This window comes from Glycine max, chromosome 15 (genome assembly GCF_000004515.6).
Source record: "Glycine max cultivar Williams 82 chromosome 15, Glycine_max_v4.0, whole genome shotgun sequence".
Classification (NCBI taxonomy): Eukaryota; Viridiplantae; Streptophyta; class Magnoliopsida; order Fabales; family Fabaceae; genus Glycine; species Glycine max.
Window position 1 is genome coordinate 25,560,903 of NC_038251.2, and position 19,614 is coordinate 25,580,516.

At 27.9% G+C, this 19,614-nt stretch overlaps 2 protein-coding genes across 2 annotated transcripts; one reads left to right on the forward strand and one right to left on the reverse strand.

Moving 5' to 3' along the window:
* Positions 1–1,710: 1,710 nt before the first annotated feature.
* LOC100527583 (uncharacterized) lies at positions 1,711–3,086 on the reverse strand. Its single transcript, NM_001251321.2, is given in 3 exon segments — positions 1,711–2,063; positions 2,635–2,750; positions 2,864–3,086. Coding segments are annotated over 3 exon segments (609 nt in total). The 5' UTR covers positions 3,071–3,086; the 3' UTR covers positions 1,711–1,777.
* An 8,662-nt stretch (positions 3,087–11,748) lies between these two features.
* Positions 11,749–12,282, forward strand: LOC106796271 (uncharacterized). Its single transcript, XM_014767873.2, has one exon. The coding sequence runs from the start codon at positions 11,758–11,760 to the stop codon at positions 12,280–12,282; it is 525 nt and encodes a 174-aa protein (XP_014623359.2). The 5' UTR covers positions 11,749–11,757.
* Positions 12,283–19,614: the final 7,332 nt, after the last annotated feature.

Below are 19,614 nucleotides of genomic sequence, written 5' to 3' on the forward strand. Positions count from 1 at the left end.
TCTTATCGCATACTCTCAAATTATAGGTATATAAAAAGAGAAGATTACGAAGTATGAATACAACACAAAACACAAATACGAAACGAGAAAGGCAAAGAAATACGATTTTTTATTTGACAAAAGCAAACCCTCATTCCATTATTTACAAGGGTTAGTTAAGTTTTAAGTTTCTAAAATTTTTTCAAATTTGGTTTTCGTTTTTAAATAAAAGTTTGATTGCATAAGATATCTCAATTTTTTTCATTAAAGATTTTAGTTGCTGAACAAAAGTTTGATCAATCAAGATATCTAACTACTTTCTAAAACTCAATTTTTAGTCTCTGAAGAAAAATTTGAACCTATTTTTTTACTATTTAATGGAATTTTAGGGATTAAACTGAATTTTCAAAAGTTTAAAAATTTTGACTGGTCAAACTTTTGTTCAAAGAATTAAATCATAACAAAAGACAATTCAAAGACTAAAAATCAAATTTAAAAAATGTTTATGGACTAAACACAAATGCTTGGATAGTAAAAAAAAATCTCTATAGTCACTTATAATATAACATATAAACTGAATCTAAATATTTGGTATACAATATAAATTTTAAATCATTTATATACTACAATTTGTATTTTTTTTATCAATAAATGTTAGTTATTATTATTGTTAGTTTTTATTAGTGGGAGATTCTCAAATTCATAATTTTTTTAATTACTATACCAAATCTTATATCTTCATATTACAACTTATATAATTATTGTGATATTTCAATTGATATTGGTATAAATTTCACAAAAGAAAATTAAGAATTGCAACAAAAGTATTTGGAGTGTGAAGTGTCCATGTTAAGACAAGGAGTACCGCTTATAAGTGTTCGTGGTTCTTAGAATATAGCATCTAAAAATTTTACACATGTGGCTCTCATTTTATACGAGGAAAGAGAGGCACCGAATGACTAATAGACCTACTTGCATAATGCATATAACTCGTACCCAACTGTTTTGATCAGGGTTTTTCTAGCCAGCTGAGCTTAGGTTCCAAAATTCCATTCCAAACAATTTTGTAGATCACAGATTCGATTAATTCACATCAACTTTAATATGACACTGTGGATATTTCGTATCAACTTTATAATAATTTGATCTGTGCTTGCCCAAATAACTAGTGAATGACCTTCATGTTGTTGGAGATCCCAAATCAAAAGTGATATAATTAAAATAATATATATATATATATATATATATATATATATATATATATATATATAAAATAGAAGATAATTCTTATCTTATAAATTATTGCTTGCCCAAATAACTAGTGAATGACCTTCATGTTGTTGGAGATCCCAAATCAAAAGTGATATAATTAAAATAAAATATATATATATATATATATATATATATATATATATATATATATAAAATAGAAGATAAGTCTTATCTTATAAACTATATATATATAAGTAGAGGATAATTTTTATCTTATAAGTTAATTTTTAAGGATTGAATCATATCAATAATCTATAATTCTAAGAAAATAAGGATGATTTCAAAATTTAAATGTTCAAACTACTGACACGGACCTCTTAACAAACAATTTTTTTTTTCAATAAATATTAATTGTTAAAATATTTGTTTTTGTTAATAGGAGGAATCGAATGCAGAACCTTCTCCTCCTTTCCTTTAACCTTCACCATCCAACCAACCTTTTAAGAAACTGCAAGTCATGGTCAAAATTCTTGATTTCATCATTCATCCAACCAAGTCTTCAATTGCGGACAAGGAAAAGTAAAATCTAGAGGGAAAAAATGGTGGTTCTACAGCATGGACAATGAGAATTATTTTCCAACCATGGTTTTAAGCATCTGTCATGGAACCTATGGGCACAAGGAAGATGGATCAGTGTCTCTCCAACTCTGAATGATTCCAAGCACACAGCACAATCCTCTTGTTCTGAGGCCTTCCAGCTCCATTTGGTCCAACTGAACCTCCTTGAACCACTTTTCTTCGACCCATATACCTCTGTGTGAAACTCTGCTATGCGTGTTCTTCTGCCCTCCACACATTTTGTGCTGTTTTGCCTGGTAATTAATTTGATCATAAATTTCAAAAACAAATAGATAAAATATCGCTTGCTTATGAGGGATTCTTCTAAGAGGTGTCATGAACCAATAATACCAAAAACTTAATACAAGAGCTATTTGAGCCTGAAGTGAGGATAATGAATAGGATCATATTATCTTGTATGCTGATTCAAGAATTTAGTCATGAACCAACAATTCCAAAAACTTCATACAAGATTTTATTTGAGTCTGAAATTGAACTTAATATAATGCATAGGATCATGTATCTTATGCTGAAATTGAACTTTTTAGTCATACTATGACATAAATCAACAATTTAAAAAAAAAACAAACAATTAGACAAAGACATACAAATAAGAATTTGTATGGTGTAATCTAATCACAGAATGTTATATATGATAAGTTTAATGATCATCTTAAAAGTCTTACTAATGATAATTTTTAATTGATTGACAAAGGAAAAAATCTCACACTAATTTTGTATATCTATTATTTTTCACCGATGCTTCACTCAAACAATCAGATCTGTGTAAAAGTAAAAACTTCCTCGGTCTTAATTTTGTTATACCTTTTGTTTTCTGAATTCCTATGAGCTCTGAACTTGTCATCCAATCTCTGTTTGGCTTCTCTGACCACTCCTCCCATATTCTCATCAGGGTGTGGCTGGTATAACATGCTTCTTTGCTGTTTCAATTCAAATCCAGGAAGAAAAATTAACACACCCCCATCAACAGTGATGATGAAAAATATGTATAGAAATCAAAAGGGTATTTAATTTATGGGAAATTAGTACAAACCAGTGAAGAGGATAAGGAAAGGCGACATTCGTGGTTACTAGCATACAAACAGAAAGAAGAACGCCTTGTGGATGCATGTGAAGTTAAAGAAGTTGAATTTGAATCCAAACATCGATGTAACCTTCTCCTTCTAGCACATTCAACTCCAGGAAGCATTCCAGCCATTGTGTTTTGGTCATGTACCAAAAGTTCACAAACTATGAACATGAATACATTACCCTTTGCTTCTTATGCCATGGACTTGTTCTTTAATATCATGGTAATGATGAGTGGAAAGGTGGATCGATTTGGATAGCAGAATGTGTTTGTTTTTTGTCAAAGCCAGAAAGGAGGAATTGGTATCCCACAGCTATTGCCATAATGCCATTACTTTATGGGAAAAGTGGAAGGACAAAATTAGGCCATCAGTTTTGATAGATTTTCTTGCTACATAGTTTACCTTAGAAACGGGTCTGTGGCACTGGTACACACATTTGATTAAAAAAATTAAAAAAACACTGAAATTCATCAAATAAAAAATAGAATCTGCGTAATTTTATGAGCATAAAATATGTTTTTAGTTCTCTATTTTAATAAAAATTAATATTAATCCTTGAACTATAATTTTGATTAATTTAATCTTTAAATTTTAGAACAACAATGATTTGTCCTTTATTATAGACAGTTTTTATAGTAAGAAGAGACAAAAACTATTAGTTTAAGATTAAATTGATTAAAATTAAAGTGCAGAACCAAGTTTCATGAGAATAAAAGGATTGAAAATATATTTTATCTTAAATTTAATTAATAATAAAAACTTTATTTTAAGAAAATGTGTTATGGACATTTCTCTTGTATCTTACAAAGTATCTTGTTGCTGATCCGTGCAGGGTTGTCATAATGTTCAATCAAACCTCTCAACGGCTACATTTAGATTCGTACAACCATTAAAAATAATATATTGGACAGATTATTATGTAACTATTTTTTCTGCCCTCTCAGTATCATTTAGATTGGCTGGTTGTAAAATACTGAAAAATTTGTTCTCTACTCCCTGTATCAGTGTATCTAGTATTTTATTTTTGTCTATTTCAGGTATTTTAAGTGTTTTTTTATCTGATTAGTTTGAATCAACTTGGATTAATTTATTTAGAGGAAAAGGCTTTACCCTTGTTTTTTTCTTTATTTACAGAATTTAAACATTAAATTTTTGTTAAGAAAATTAACCAGCTTTTTACTAGTTAGATTGAGTTTCTTGTACTTAATATTCCTCAGTCATAAGATTTTTCAATTAAAGTAGATATGATTTTAGTTTGTATAAGTATAGTTAAATTTAATTTTAGTCATTAAAAAAAACTATTGATTATGGTCATCATATTTAATTTCTTTTTTTATTGATAATTTGACATGCATTTAAATATGCTCCCCAGCTTCATCTCATTATAGGTTATGTTTGGTAAGATATTTTAGTTAGTTTTTAACTTTTTTTATCAGTTAAAAAGTTTGTTTGACTATTCAGAAAATAAACTTTTTTAGTAATTTTTAAGGTAACGTTCGGCAAGGATTTTCAGTTAGCTTCTAGTTTGTTTTTGTATGAGCTGAATACCTTGTTTCATTGTTAAGTAAACAAGCTTTTTTTAGTAGCTTCTTAGTAGTTTATAACAGTTTTTTGAAATGATACTTGAAGTAACATTTTTTAAAATGCTAGCTTATTTTAGCTTCTAACTTTTTATATTTTATTTTATTTTTATCCTCAATATATTTATTCATTTTACTGATTACCTTTTTTAGTAAATCATGGTTTTGTTATTTTTTTTCATTCTTCATTTGTCAACTACTTCAATAACTAGTTTTATTAGACACTTATAATTTAATAAAGTAATTTTTTAAAGCTAACTTTCTAGCATTCGGTCAATTTTGTTAAACATAGCCTTATAATTTAGTAAGCTAGCTTTTTCGCTACCAACTTATTTTTCAGCTCCCAGCTAACTTTTCAGCATAGCCTTAGTAGCTTTTAACATTTTTTGAAATGTTACTTGAAGTAGCATTTTCTAAAACACTAGCTTTTAGCTTTTTATAATTTCTTTTTTTATCTTTAATATATTTATCAAAATTCTTGATTATCCTCTTTAAATAAATCATAATTTTATTATTTTTCTATCATTTTACACTTTTGAGCTACTTTAACAACAATTAGTTTTCCTGAACACTTATAATTAAATAAGTTATCTTTTCAACTTTCAACTCCCACTAAATTTTTCACCTTTGAGCTAGTTTTGCCAAACATAGCCATGATTGTCATCCTAGGTTTTTTTACATAAACCAAGAAAATTAATACTCCCTTTGTCCCATTATAATTGTCATATAAGAGAAAAAAATTGTCCCATAATAATTGTTATTTTAGCTTTTTAGTGTATCACTAATTATGTTTTTTTCACTTATATCCCTTATAATATTAATGGTAAAAAAACAAAATTTACAAATGAATTAATGATGACATAAGGTTAATTTTATAAAACTACTATTCTCTTTCATCTAGTTATTATTTTTTCTTGGTATGTGTAAAACAACTTAGGACTACTAATATTTTGGGATAGAGGAGTATATGTATGATAAGGCTTTTGAGGAACTTATAAGCTTCTTGGACTAACTTATAAGCTACTTTAACCAAAATAAGTTTGTTTGCTAAATGACCTTATTTTAGTGGCTTATTTTCCATAAGCTACTTCAAGTAATTTATTTTCATAAGCTACTTGAAGTAACTTATGAAAAATAAGCTACCTATAAGCTACTAGTTTTCTTTTGTTCTCAATTTTACCCTTATTATTTTATTTGAAATTTCATTTTACTCTTTTATTTAATTTAAAAATGTGGTTATCTTTTTTTTTTGTCTAGAAAAGCCCTTTTATCTAATTTAACATTCTTACGCTCCCGATGGCTAACTTGTCAATTGTCATTACTACATCATTCCTTACTATTAGAAATTATTTGAATCATATGAACCTTACAATTTTGCTAAATATTATCTATAACATCCTTTCATTACAATAATAAATTATATATAAAATTCACTAAAGACTAAATTTTAAAAGTCAAAAAGATTCGAAACAACAATCAAGACATATTACAATATCCAATATAATGCATTTGTATATAAACTTAATCATGAAATTCAAAACACGAATGACTACTAGCAATCCTAAATAAGAAACAATAAAATTTATTAAGTCACGTAGACCCTTTATTCTAATAAATCTTAACCAATCTAAAATCAAACTAAATAAATGAGATAGTAATCATTCAAGCCTTCTTAGTCCTAATGATTTTGTCTCCATGCTCTGAAAACAACACTAACTAATGAGATATATAATCTCAATGAATAAAACACTTAATTTATAAAATAGTTCACAAATAATGTTGTTCTCGACTAGTGCGACAATCGAGAAAATCAACCATAGTACATGTATTCTTCAAAAGTAACATACTAAGAATGTAAATATCATAAAATAATAATTTTCTCATAATTAGATATTATAGCGTCATCACACAATCCTTTCACATAACAATAATTAATCATTAATTATATCACAATCAATAAATGTTAAATCAACCAATTTCAAGGCATTAAATGTTATGTGGAGATATATTTCTTCCTCGAAGAAGTTACCTCAATCTCTTGTGGGTATAAAACCAAACATATGGATCTCATGTAGAGATATACTTCTTCCTTGAAGAAGTTAGCTCAATTTCAATAATGTGGAACATAAGCTTGATCTCATATGCAAATATACTACTTCCTAAAAGAAGTTACTTCAATCTCTTGTAATGTGAAGCATTGAACTTTTGACGTAAATAATACAAAAAAATAAATTATTAACGCAAATAATACAAGTAGAAAAATATTTATGTGAATGATACAAATTACTGCTCAGGTTAAGAAATCGGTTCCTTGTGAATAGTTTTTTTTCCTTAGTTAAGAAATCAGTTCTTGGGGAACTAATTTCTAAACTAAGGTTTTATTTTTTTTTATAACACCACGTATGAAATCAGTTCCTGATTTTCTTTTGTTATTTTTTTCCTTTCTAATTAATTATGTTTATATTTAAAAATTTTAAATTGGAAATAATTTTTAGTTTGAGAATACTTTGTATTATTTTTTTATTTTTAAATTTTATTTTTTGTTTAAAATGAAATAAAGTTGACTTAAGAGAAAGTGTTGTTAAAAAAATAATTTTAAGATGATACTTCTACTATATTATTTTATTGGTTATTCCTATTATTTTCATCTTTATCATGTTTTGAGTAATGATAACTTTGATTTTTATATATTATAGTTTGTTTAACATAGATTTTTTCTCAATTACTTATGAGTCTATTGTCCAATATAAAGAAAAATTAGACTTATATAAAAAATTTAATATAAAATACATTTGTAAATATATTAAAAGACCAAATAAAACTTTTAAATAGATTAAATGAAAATTAATATATATATATATATATATATATATATATATATATATATATATATAACAGTTAATAGAATTTTTTAAAGTAATTTTCTTCATATTCATAATTTTAATGTATGTCTATCTCTTTTAAATCAGTTGTTTATTTTTATTTCCATCTTTAAACTTATATAATAATTTTAATTATTGATTATAAAATGAAAATATAATTTATTTATTTAAATATAAGTTGAAGTGAATTTTTCCAAAAGTTTTTTGGGTCATTTGCTTGAGAATCCCTCGGTTTGCAAAGGCGGGGAGGTGTGTTCAATCAATATAGGGGAGACTAACAAGTTCATTGATACAAGTTTACATGCACATGCTAGCATGTGTGATGGGACTAGACAGGTGAAACATTTCTAGATTTTGTTATTCTCATAAGTCCATAAGCATTAGCTAGTTTCATTGGAATTGAAGGTTGGCCTTTTTCTCCGATAAAGCACGTAGCAATAGCTCTTACAACTACAACTAAAAGTCAAATAAGGATCATGGGCGGATATGTCCCTCAACACAACACACTAACCACAGGAGTGTTTTTATTCCTTTATATTTTCATTTTATTTTATTATTAAAAAACATATTTGAAATTAGAAAAAAAATATGTAACCAATGACAAACAAAAATTTTTAAAATTACCAACAACAAAACAAAATATTTAAATTTGAATTTATACAATAAAATTTTATAAATACAAACAATATGACATACATTTAATGTTGGTGGCTTAAGCCTACATGGTGAGGACAATTTTTCTTTGAATGACCTATAATCCGACACATAAAACATTGCTTTGGTTGATCCAGTTCTCAGATATTCATTTCGGTGTGGATACGAGTGGAGATAGAACAACCCTTAGTACTTCTTTTCTTTTCTCGATGGGGTTCATAGAGCTTTCTTATTTCCCACTGTTTGGAGGCAAGGATGTATGATGCCCTACACCTCCAAGCACAACTATCGTCATTACAAATTACAATTAGCTTTGTTGGGTTTAATAGTTAGCTCCTCTGCTCACATGATACTGCTGCAAAACATTTTGTACGTCTTATTTTGTCAGGAAACACATCCCTTTGAAGAGAGTCCCCATCAGATGTTGGACTTCTTCGCAATCCAAGCTATGCCCGTATTCAAAATCTTGAAAATAGAATTCTTCAAAAAATTTAATGTGGGGTGGTATGAAGCATGGTGGTATGGTTGTGATTGGTGACACAAGCCAGGCTTCTTCCTCATCATCTTCCTCCTGGGATTGATTATGAAGAACTTCATCTTTGTCCTCACTAAAGGGGCCAAGTTCTTCATTAGGTAAGTCTGACTATGTTGTGAACTCAGACGCGTTTGGTCGAATTGATGAGAAAGGCTCTATTGCAAGGGTACTAAAGCATGTGTGAGGATGATCCTCACAAGCATTAAATATTTTTGAGTCAAAAAAATTGGTGAAAATGGTACAAAAAGAAGTTGGGTAAAAGAAGATGTGTTTGGTTCAAATATATTTTGTTCTTATTGGGATAAAGCTAAAGTGTCTTAGGTTACATCTGATAAGTGCGAATAATGGAACTAAGGATAATATTGTGGTTGATAAGGTATTGGATTAGGATTTGGGGTGGAAACTGTATTTCACGTGATGATTGCATAAAATTCGCAACATTAAAGAATCTCAATTTAACGAATAACGAAAATCAAATATATTTTTTTAAAATAAATATCTCTACTTATTTTTTGGGGCATTACAATATCAACTTTACATTTTATTATTATTTTTTAAAATAATAATATTAATGAAGTATTTAAATATTTCAAAAAATATTTCAAAAAATATAATTCTAATAAAATTTATTTAATTTAATACTACTTTTTTAAAAAATGAAAAATTTAGTTTTAAATAATATGAGTAAAATCACCAAATTTTTATCATTTTATTACCCTACTAGATGATAAGTTATTAAAATTAAATTTACATGTTAGAAATATTAAATATGTCATTTTATATCATTTGACCTTCGTCAACTAGTTTTATCAAATTTTTTTAATTAATTCAACTAGCTTATAAACTTTCGGTTAGCTTCAAGCTTTTTAACTCCAAACTTATAATTTATAAACTTTCGGCTAATTTATAAGTTAATTTTACCGGTAGTAGATGAAAGAAAAATAATTATTTTATAAAATTAAATTTATTATCATTAATTCATTTTTAATTTTTGTTGTTCATCATTAACATTATAAGGGATATAAATAAAAAAAATAATTAATATTATATTGAAAAATTTAAATAACACTATTTTGAAATATATTATTTTTCTTTTTCCACAACGATTATTACATGAGAAAGTAGTATCACATCACATGTTATTTTAGCGTAATCAAATATATGTGCCTCTCACGTTGCTTTTCTCGCTTGATGGGCAACTCTCTTGAGGAAAATCTTCTAATGCCAAGGGACTAAATGAGTAGCTATGTAATAATCCTTTAGGCGATCTTTTGGCTTTGTTTACATCTGCAACATGTCATTAGTGTCCTATCAAGTAATATTGAGAATGCCTCTCCCTCCTATCACTTTAATTAGCAAAATAATAATAATAATAATAATAATAATAATAATAATAATAATAATAATAATAATGTTGTGAAGTGTATGTTACATCATTGGTAAATAATTATAGAAAGTAGAAACCATTTAAAAAAATAAAATTCATGCGGGTAAAACTAAAAAGTGGTTTTCTAATATTTAAATTTAATTTAGCTTTATTTAAAAAGAATAAAAATACACTTATTTCTAACTTATTTTCATTTATCTCTCTATTTTTATCCTTATTTTTTTTTCTCTATTTCTCTTGAATCAAACATCTTTAATTTTCACATATTTTTATTCACCTATTTTATTTTTATTCATCCTATTTTTCTTCTCTCAACCAACCATGACATAACTCATTTACCTGTATCAAGCCTTAAATGACTTGCTATAGGTTTTTTTTTTCTTTTTTTTTTTTCATGATACAATCACTAGTGGAAAAAAAATTGGTGGTCTTTTTTTTGTTGAAATCACCAAAAAATGGTGGCTTAAAATTAGAAGCGATTAAGTTAGTGTCAATAATTTAGTTCTATACCTTAAAAAACATTTAATTCTATAAATATCCCTAAAATAAAATTTAAATTTAAAATATTAAATTAATATTAACTTATTTAAATATTTTTCATTAAAATTACCATACATATTTGGTAAGCTATTGCATGATCTTTCCTTAAATACAGATTGTTAATGATTGAGATCCAAAAAGTACTACTGGCAAAATGTAGGTAAAGTTTATGATAACGATGACATGTCATTCTCATCTGAAAAAAGTAAGGACATTGTGTTTTCTTGGATTTAATTAGAACTTTTTCTAATACATATTTAACTACGAACTTTAAAAAAAAAACTACGGGCTAACAAGCTTTTTTTTTTTTAAATTATACGAGTATTTTTAAATTTAAGTAAAATTTATAAATAAAAACTAAAGAAAATGGTGTATGTCATTTTTATTATTAATAATGTATTTCCAAAAAAAAATATTAATAGCAAATATTTTATTTTATTATATAAATTTTAAAAATAAAATGAAAGATAAAAAATTTAAAATGAAAAATACGAAAACAAATTATTGGAATTAAGATATAACATCTCTATCCGTATTGTATGTCAAAATATACAAACCAATTTCAAATTAAAATTGAATACAATTATAATAATCTTAAAATTTAGTTTATTTGAAATAAGAAAGATGAACGTGACGGTTATGAATGGAATAAAGTAGCAGCAACCAGATACACAGTAAGGAGCCATAACCCAAAGCCCCAAGAAGAAGATAATCAAGCCACAATATCTCTAAATGATTCTGCATAACCAATTCCGACAACAGTGTTGAGTTGAGAGGAATTCATTGGCTCCATAAGCATATGCTGTATGCCATTTATGCTTTTTCTGTTATTTGCCAAATTCTGTTAGTGTTGCTTGTTAGAATGTGCTAGAATCGGATAACAGCTTTTAGCATTTGGTACTTATATATGAATGAATCATGTAACTGAAAAAAGCAGAGTAATAGAATTCCTTTCTCTTCTTCATTTCTTCTTAGGAGGGTCCTAGACCTTGAATGTTAGGAATCATTGAGTTGTTTTTCAGTTCATAACAACTTGGTGTTTTCATTGAGAGCTTCAATGGCAGACGACAAACTTTTCTCAAAGTGCTTGGATCGCCTTAAGGCCGCCATTGCTAATCTCGCTGTCACCCAAGCCTCCATGACTACCAAACTAGATCTCCTTCTCCTAAAAATGGATAACCTATTAATCAGCCAATACCCTTCATCTTCTTCCTCTGCGAAGGCACCCCCTGCACAAGTACCCATGCTGACTTTGTTGTCCATGCCGACTCTGTCGCCCATGGCGATTCCGCTTCCATGCCTCGCACCCATGCAACCAAGTCCCGCATCATTATCGGCTTCGCTTTCCATGCCGATTGCGCCTCTATGCCTTGTGCCGATGCAACAAAGCCAAGCACCCATGCCTGCTCCTCACCTTGCCGCCAACAGCAAGCACCAAGTGCCCCACGGGCTATCCTCCGTCTTCAACCAGCTCGACCACGTTCGTGTTGTTGTTTCCCTCGACAACCTCTTAAGTGTTGTTGTTCATTATGGTCATGCAGCGGTTCCACATGACAAGCTTTTGGAACATAGAGACATTGCACTGTTTGAGATGGTAGTTGAGTCCTATGGGTCTGCCATGGTCGCACGCAAGCGCCAACCAGTTGCTTTTGCACTATGGACGGCTGCTAAACTAAGTGAATTTTGTCGGGACAGACCTTGGGATCTTGGTATTACTTTTGGAAGCCATGGTTTGAAGCCCCAACACCTTGAGGACAAAGGTGTTGTTGATGGGCCAAGGAATGTTATGAATGGAATAAAGTAGCAGCAACCAGATACACAACAAGCAGGCCCAAACCAAAGGCCCAAGAGGAAGATAACCAAGCCACAATATCTCTAAATGATTCTACGTAACCAACTCCAACAACAGTGCTGAGTTGGCAGGAATTCATTGGCTTCATAAGCATATGCTGTCTGTCATCTATGTTTTTTCTGTTATTTGCCAAATTCTGTTACAATGTGTTTGGATGGAGAAATTAAAGCAGGTAAAGTGTTTCAACAGAGATATTAAAATGCCTTCCTATAATGTAATCTGTTTGGATGAGATATTTTAAAAGTAATTAAAATACTATCATTTTTTAAAAGCATTTTAATATACTAACTTAACAACATTTCAAATTCTCACTAAAAACAAAGGAATTAAAATTCCTCAACGCACACCAGCTCTCTCTCCCTCTCTCAGCCATACGTACTCTCCGTAACTCTCTCTCAACGACGTACAAATTAGCTGGTTCCGACTCAGCAACATGCGGCTCAGCATGGCCAGATTCCCGAAGTCTTCCGGAATCTCACCGTAGAACTGATTATTGATGAGGTCGAGGTGTTTCAGTGAGCCCAGTCGGGTGATGGACGCTGGAATTTTGCCGCTGAGGGCGTTGTCGGCGAGGTTCAAGACTGTCAGACATGAGAGTTTGTCGACATCAGCGGGAATCTCGCCAGAGAGCTTGTTGCCAATGAGGTTCAGGATGCGGAGGGAGGGAAGCACTGTGACTCAGGCGAGGATCTCCTCGACAATGTCTTTCTAATCAGCGACGACAAGGGTGGTGAGGGTGTCGACGCCGCAGATCGCTGGTGAGAATTTTCCATTCATGTAGCCGGAGCGACCAACTTTCTCAAAGATTGGGTCTTCGGACTCCCCGTGGAGGTTGATGTCGCTGACGCGGCCGGTGGTGGCGTCGCAACTGATGCCGTACCAGTTGAGACAGCAGTTGGAGCCCATCCATGAGTTGAAGAGGTCAAAGTAGGGCTTGTTTAATGCTTATTTTGATTATTTAATTATTAAATATTAAAAAAATGATTATTAAATATTGTATAGTATTAAATTTATTTTGAATATTTAACTATTTAAAAAATGACTCATATTTATTTTCATTCAATATTGAAATTTTAATTTTTAAATAAATATTTAAAAATGAAAATTTAAATTTCATTGAAATTGAATTACTTTATCCAAACAAGAAAATTAAAAGACAAACAATTGAATTGCTTAATTCAAACAAAATATTTACAAAATGAAAGGAATTTAAATCAAGACAATTAAAATAATGTGCATTTGAATTTCCTAGAAATTTTTAAATCTCTCATCCAAACACATGGTTAGTGTTGCTTGTTAGAATGTGCTCGAATCGGACAACATCCTTTAGCATTTGGTACTTATATATATATGAATGAATCATGTAATAGAAAACAGCAGAGAAAATAATAGAATTCATTTCTCCTCTTCATTTCTTCTTAGGAGGGTCCTAGACCTCGAATACTAACAATTATTGAGCTATTGTTTAGTTCATAATAGTGACACAATATAAATAATTAAAATTTAAACTTTAAAGTAATAGTGCTAAAAAATAATGAAAAAATAATAATAAAATAAAATTATATACTTAGTGTAAGAGAAATGACGTGACATAATAAAGAAGAAAGAAAATAAAATAATAAATATAATATTCTCATTCAAGATTGAAAGCTCATACAGGAGTACTGTTTTTTTATTGCGTTTGGGAATTAGAAGTTAATAATTTCTTATTGTTAATTTTAGAAGTATAGTATCAGAATCTTAACCAACAACGATGGTGGTTCAAGAGTGACAACTGACTTATATTTTTTAATTAAGTAGTTTAAGATTTAAATTTTTAATTTTAAATAGGAAATAAATCATATTATATATATTTATAATCTTTGAAAAAAAAATAATTACATTTTAACAAAAATTATTTCATACTAATATCCTAATTATAAATAAAAAGTATCAAAATGTTATTCGTACAAGTGAAATTGTACTCAGTATACACGTGAATCAAATATATTATAAACGGTGAAAGTTGATTGCCAATTTGGCATAAATATAAAAAAAGCAATTTGTTTTTAGTATATGAACGAATTCATTTGATCGCAACTTGAACCGCCTCATTGCTTGTTAGCCTATTACTTGATTTTTTTTAAGTTGTTGGTTACTTTGACACTCTCTTGGACATTCTCTCTTAAATACTTTCTTTGTAATTGATTAAAAATTATTAAAAATCATTAATTTTGATAGAATTTATTTCTGATATAATATAAATAAATAAAATCATTTAAATGAAAAATAAAATCTATCAAACAAAATTAAGATTTGCAATAAATTAAAAATTCACTTAACATTTCTCTTTACAAGCTACACAGATGGTGACAAAGAAAGCGTGAATGACAGGCATATAGGCAGGTTCCCTAGTTGGAATTGAAAAGGAAACTAAAAGGAATTTCAAATTCAGTTACTATGTGCACGGCACCACGTTTACCAAATAAATCCATCGTGACTCACCTACCATGCCATCTAATAAGTAACAACTTCTCGTCTTTTTTTTTTTTTTTTATCATTTCAGAGTTTTTTTTTAATTATCAAATATGGATATTTTTTTGAATTAATTTTCATTTAAGAGTAAATTGTGAAAGCAGTTACAAAAACAGAACTGGTAAATCTTTATACAAATTCACAACTATTTTATTATTTATCCCTGAATGAAAATTAATTCAAAAAGTAACCCGATTTAATAATTTAAAAAAATACTCCCAAATAATGAAAAAGGCCAACTTCTCCTTGCTTGCAATGCTTTCACAGTTTTTTAACGGTAATGTTTCGACACTTCTACTCTTCAGTCTTTACAACTTATAAAAGTATCTTAAATGAAGTGTCTTTTTTTCCTATTTATTTAAGAGAAATAATAGGAACACTCTTTTAACATATTCTTAGTGTTTGATTTGGTGGCAAAAAATCACGATGCGTGTAAAATCACGGTGAGTTAATCATAAAACTAATTATTTTACTTTTCAAAATCATAGTAAGTTCAATTTACCGACAATTGAAACATAGGCAATGTTTGATATAAGGGGAAAAATTTATATCCGATAATCATTGATTTTTAAGAATTATGAAAATTGAAAATGATGATTACTAGAAATAACTAAAGTTTGTTTGGTTTTATTACAATAATTTTTATTTTTAACTTAGAAAAGTTAGATTCTCACTCCTCTCATGAAAATGTGTCATTCGAAAACTCAATTAAAAAATAATTCGTGAGAATATTAGATTCTTAGAAACGATTTTTAAAATGTGCATACAAAGCGTGAGAGTTTCTATTGTACCCCAAAATTTTGTGGGATTTTAATACTATTGATTTTTTAACCAAAAAAATTATCATGTTATCTATTTTCTCATTATATAAAACAAACTTTTGATAGGCACCAAAGAGAGTATGCTACACTACTCCTAAAAAATATACCATTAAAGAGATACACATAAAATTAATATTCTTTATTAATTGTTTTTCCTAATTGGTGTTAATCAAATACAAACTGTTTATCCATGTGTCAACATCTCATTATTTAAAATAAAAATTTAATTTATAAAATACAAATTTAACTCCAACTAATAAAATCCTTAAACCATTTAATTTTCTTTCTTTTGGATCTCATTTTGCTCATCCTATCAACTTTTTTTTTTCAAATTAATCCTTAATTAATTAAAATATTTATAAAAAATTTAAAATTACACCTATTTTAAAATAAATAATATGATTAAACATAAGTTTAGAAATCCGAACCTTAATCTCTATCTTCCATATCGCCATCGTATATAAAAACACATTATGTGATTCCAAATTCTTACAAAGGAATAGGATGTTTTAATTTATTCTAAATTTTTATTCTTCAGGAATCACTATCAAGATGAGTATTCTTTTATTTAATATGAAATTTTTATGTATACAAAGGTTGCTTTTTTAAAATTAAAAATTAAAAACCTTGATTCATTAGGGTCCATTTTTCCTGATGGGAAATGTTCTTAATAAGAATTAATGTGTTTATGCCTGTTAAAATAATATATGATTTTCTGTTGACTCTTTGGAGAAGTGGTCCAATGTATATTTAGTTTTTAAATATATTTTAAGATAAGCCTCTTTCTAAATAATAAATATATCATATTTTATTTAGAGTTTATTATTTGAATTTTTAAATAAAAGTTACTCAACCAACAAATAATTGATTTCCTTAAACAAGATTTTGGATTCAAGCCTTATACATGGAGGGAAAAAATATGGTTAGAAGAAAATTTTTTCACTAAAGTTAATCTGTCAGATTTCTCGCAAAAATTAGTTATCGATGAAGACAATGAATTCTTTATACTAAAAATATGACAATCAAAGCTAGAAAATAAAAGTTACTCATTAAATCATCGTAATTTATTGAATTTTAATTTTTTCATTAAGGAGTTCAAAATAATTCATTAATAAAATGACAATCTATTCCACTTTTCTTGAGACATTATTGATTACAGGTAAGATTTTATTAATTTAAAGTTTTTATTTTTTCTTATTAATTATATAAAAAAATAAAATGGTGTATTTATCTCCGCTTAAAATTTATATTAAAATTATAGTTTAAAAAATAAATTAAGTGAAAGTGATTTAATTCCCAGTTTTATCTTAGAAGCCTTGAATTAAAAATTGCATTTCATTGTCCGACATCAATTAGTTCATGATAAAAAGAAGAGAGTAACTAAAGTATATAACTTATTTTTAAAAGTTATTTTAGTTTTTTTTTCCTTTCTAACATTAATTTTTTTCTCACTTTTTTTTTATTGAAAATAAGTTCCTTAATCTTTTAAAAACTTTTCCTCCAATGTATTTGACCAAACTCCTCCTTTTAAGGTGGGAAACAAAAAAAGAAAAAAAAAAACCTTAGCCAATACTACCTTAGTCTTAGTAAAATAAATAAACTTCCCGCGTAAGTCAAGAATTAAAATCTTGTTTTATGTAAACCTAAAAAAGATCTTGTTTTACGTACACGAAATAATTTATTATTTTGATCGTTTATGTTTTTTTTTTTTAAAATTAATCCCTTTCTGTCTCAAAATTCTAGATTTCATCTTTTACGTTTTTAAAGAGGTCTATTTTTGTTCTTTTTGTTAGGTTTAGAACTTAAATGAGTCTTTTTAAAAACATAAACGATCAAATTGAAAATTATAAATCAAAAGAGTAAGGTAGAAAAATGAAAAAAATGTAAAGGATTAAAATGATATTTATCCTTTTTAATGGTTTTGTCATTTTAAAATATAATGTAAATTATCAACAGTATGAAAATAGACATGTATTTTCTTAGTAATTACTTTTAAAATAAAACTTAATATTTTTTTTTCTATGCACTGATGTGAAGTATTTACTAATGTTATCTTAGATTAATTTTTATTAAAAATTTGGCTAGTTTCTTCAGTGCGGTGTCTTTTTCTAATTATGTTTATTTTTTTAATCCAAAAGTCTCTAATCCTTTTTATGCATAGGGTTTTTTCTTTTTTAAATCAACCTTTGAGCATTAATATTTTTAAAATATATAAATAATTAAAGTGAAATTTATTTATTTTAATAATCTTTTATTCACATTATCTGAAATAAAATGTGAGTGGCCCGTTTGGTTGATGTAATGGTATAAATGTGTTTACATATGGGGGAATTATCATTTTTGTAAAAACACGTGTTTATCTTCGATTTTTTTTATGTGTAAAATTCTATTGAACTAGTAATAACATGAGTTGTATTAGTCTATGGACTAATGAGGTAAAGATACCAATAAATGGTGGTCTCTATCAAGAAAAAAAGAAGAAAAAAGAAATGTGAGTGCCTTAAAAAAAAGAAATCAAATTAATGTGAATAGTCCCGCTTATATATGATTAATATGTCGAGCTTCTTTTTATTTACCACTTTATATGAACAAGAATAATATTTTTCACATTAAAAAAGAATAGACAAAATAAAATTATATTGCAAAACAATTATAGACCGGACCGGAATACATTGATAGGGCGAATAATTAATGTGCTCCCCGAACAGGTCCTCCACTTGGTTTTGTCGAGTCAACGGTTAAGTGAAGGGATAAAGAGACAAATCATTTTTTAATGGATTCACCCCTTTTATTAGTTGCACAGAATCAGCATTCACTACCTCTATTGATATTCTCTGAAGTATTGTTTGAAAGGATAGGGACAAAGATCTATCCCAATCATGCATGTGAACCCCTGAGGTTGGAAATTAATTGGAAAAGTTAAATAAAATTAGTGAATGAATGATACAGCGGTATCCAATATATAGTGGGTTGTAAAGCAAACCATTTTAATTATTATAGGAATTAGACCTACTCCTGGTTAGGTAAGATTTTAAGTTTATGTATTGTGAATGAAAAAAATATATAAAAATAGAAATTTTATTAAAAGCAATCAATCAAATTTCTTAGAAATGATTAATTATTAATAAAACTACTAAATTCTTCGTACTAATAAAATAAAATAAAATTATGCGGAGTACACGAAGGTCTTTCCTTGGCTTAATCTTGTGGTAGAAATTCAAATAGATGCTCATAAAGTGGCTAGATACTTGTTCAAGGAAGTATTTTCGGTTGGGGCCTAATACAAGCCATTAGCAGGATATTAGACTCCAACTATAGCAGATCCACATTAAGAACATTTACCGAGAAGCCAATAGATGTGAAAATACCCTAGCAAATCATGCATGCAACATGGGAAAAAGGTCCTTGATTTTTTAGCAACCCTATGCTAATTTTTAAGCCGGTTTCTTTTTTTCTGATGTTACAGGGAGTTCCAACTCCTTGATTGTTTAGTTTCTGTGTAATTTTTTGTTTTGCGTTTTAGTCTTCCCGAATACCAATAGTAGATAGTCTGGATGTATTTCTGTAATCTTTACACAAAGGGGAACAAATCTTACAACTTTTTTTTATCCCTTCTCGATCTATTTATATTTTTTATTTTTTTTTTATTTAAATTAAAATTATTGTTATCCTCATTTTTTTATTTGAAATTATCAACATTATTATTTTTATTGTAGTCACGTGTAGTTTTGTTTTTTTAGTCAAAATATTCTTATTTCGCTTTAGTGAGTAAATTTGGATTACATCCTACTATTAAATAGTAGGATATGGTAGAAGAAAAAACATATTTTTTTTATATCAAATAAGTTCTACAACTAATCATGATTGATTTTTATTAGATAAAAAAGGTGTCTTTCTGTATCCATTTTACAAATGAATATGCATAGTAAAAATAGTGCACGAGTCAGTT

Excerpts from the sequence above, each read along its gene's own strand:
- LOC106796271 (XM_014767873.2), top strand. The coding sequence starts at position 11,758 with ATGGCGATTCCGCTTCCATGCCTCGCACCCATGCAACCAAGTCCCGCA.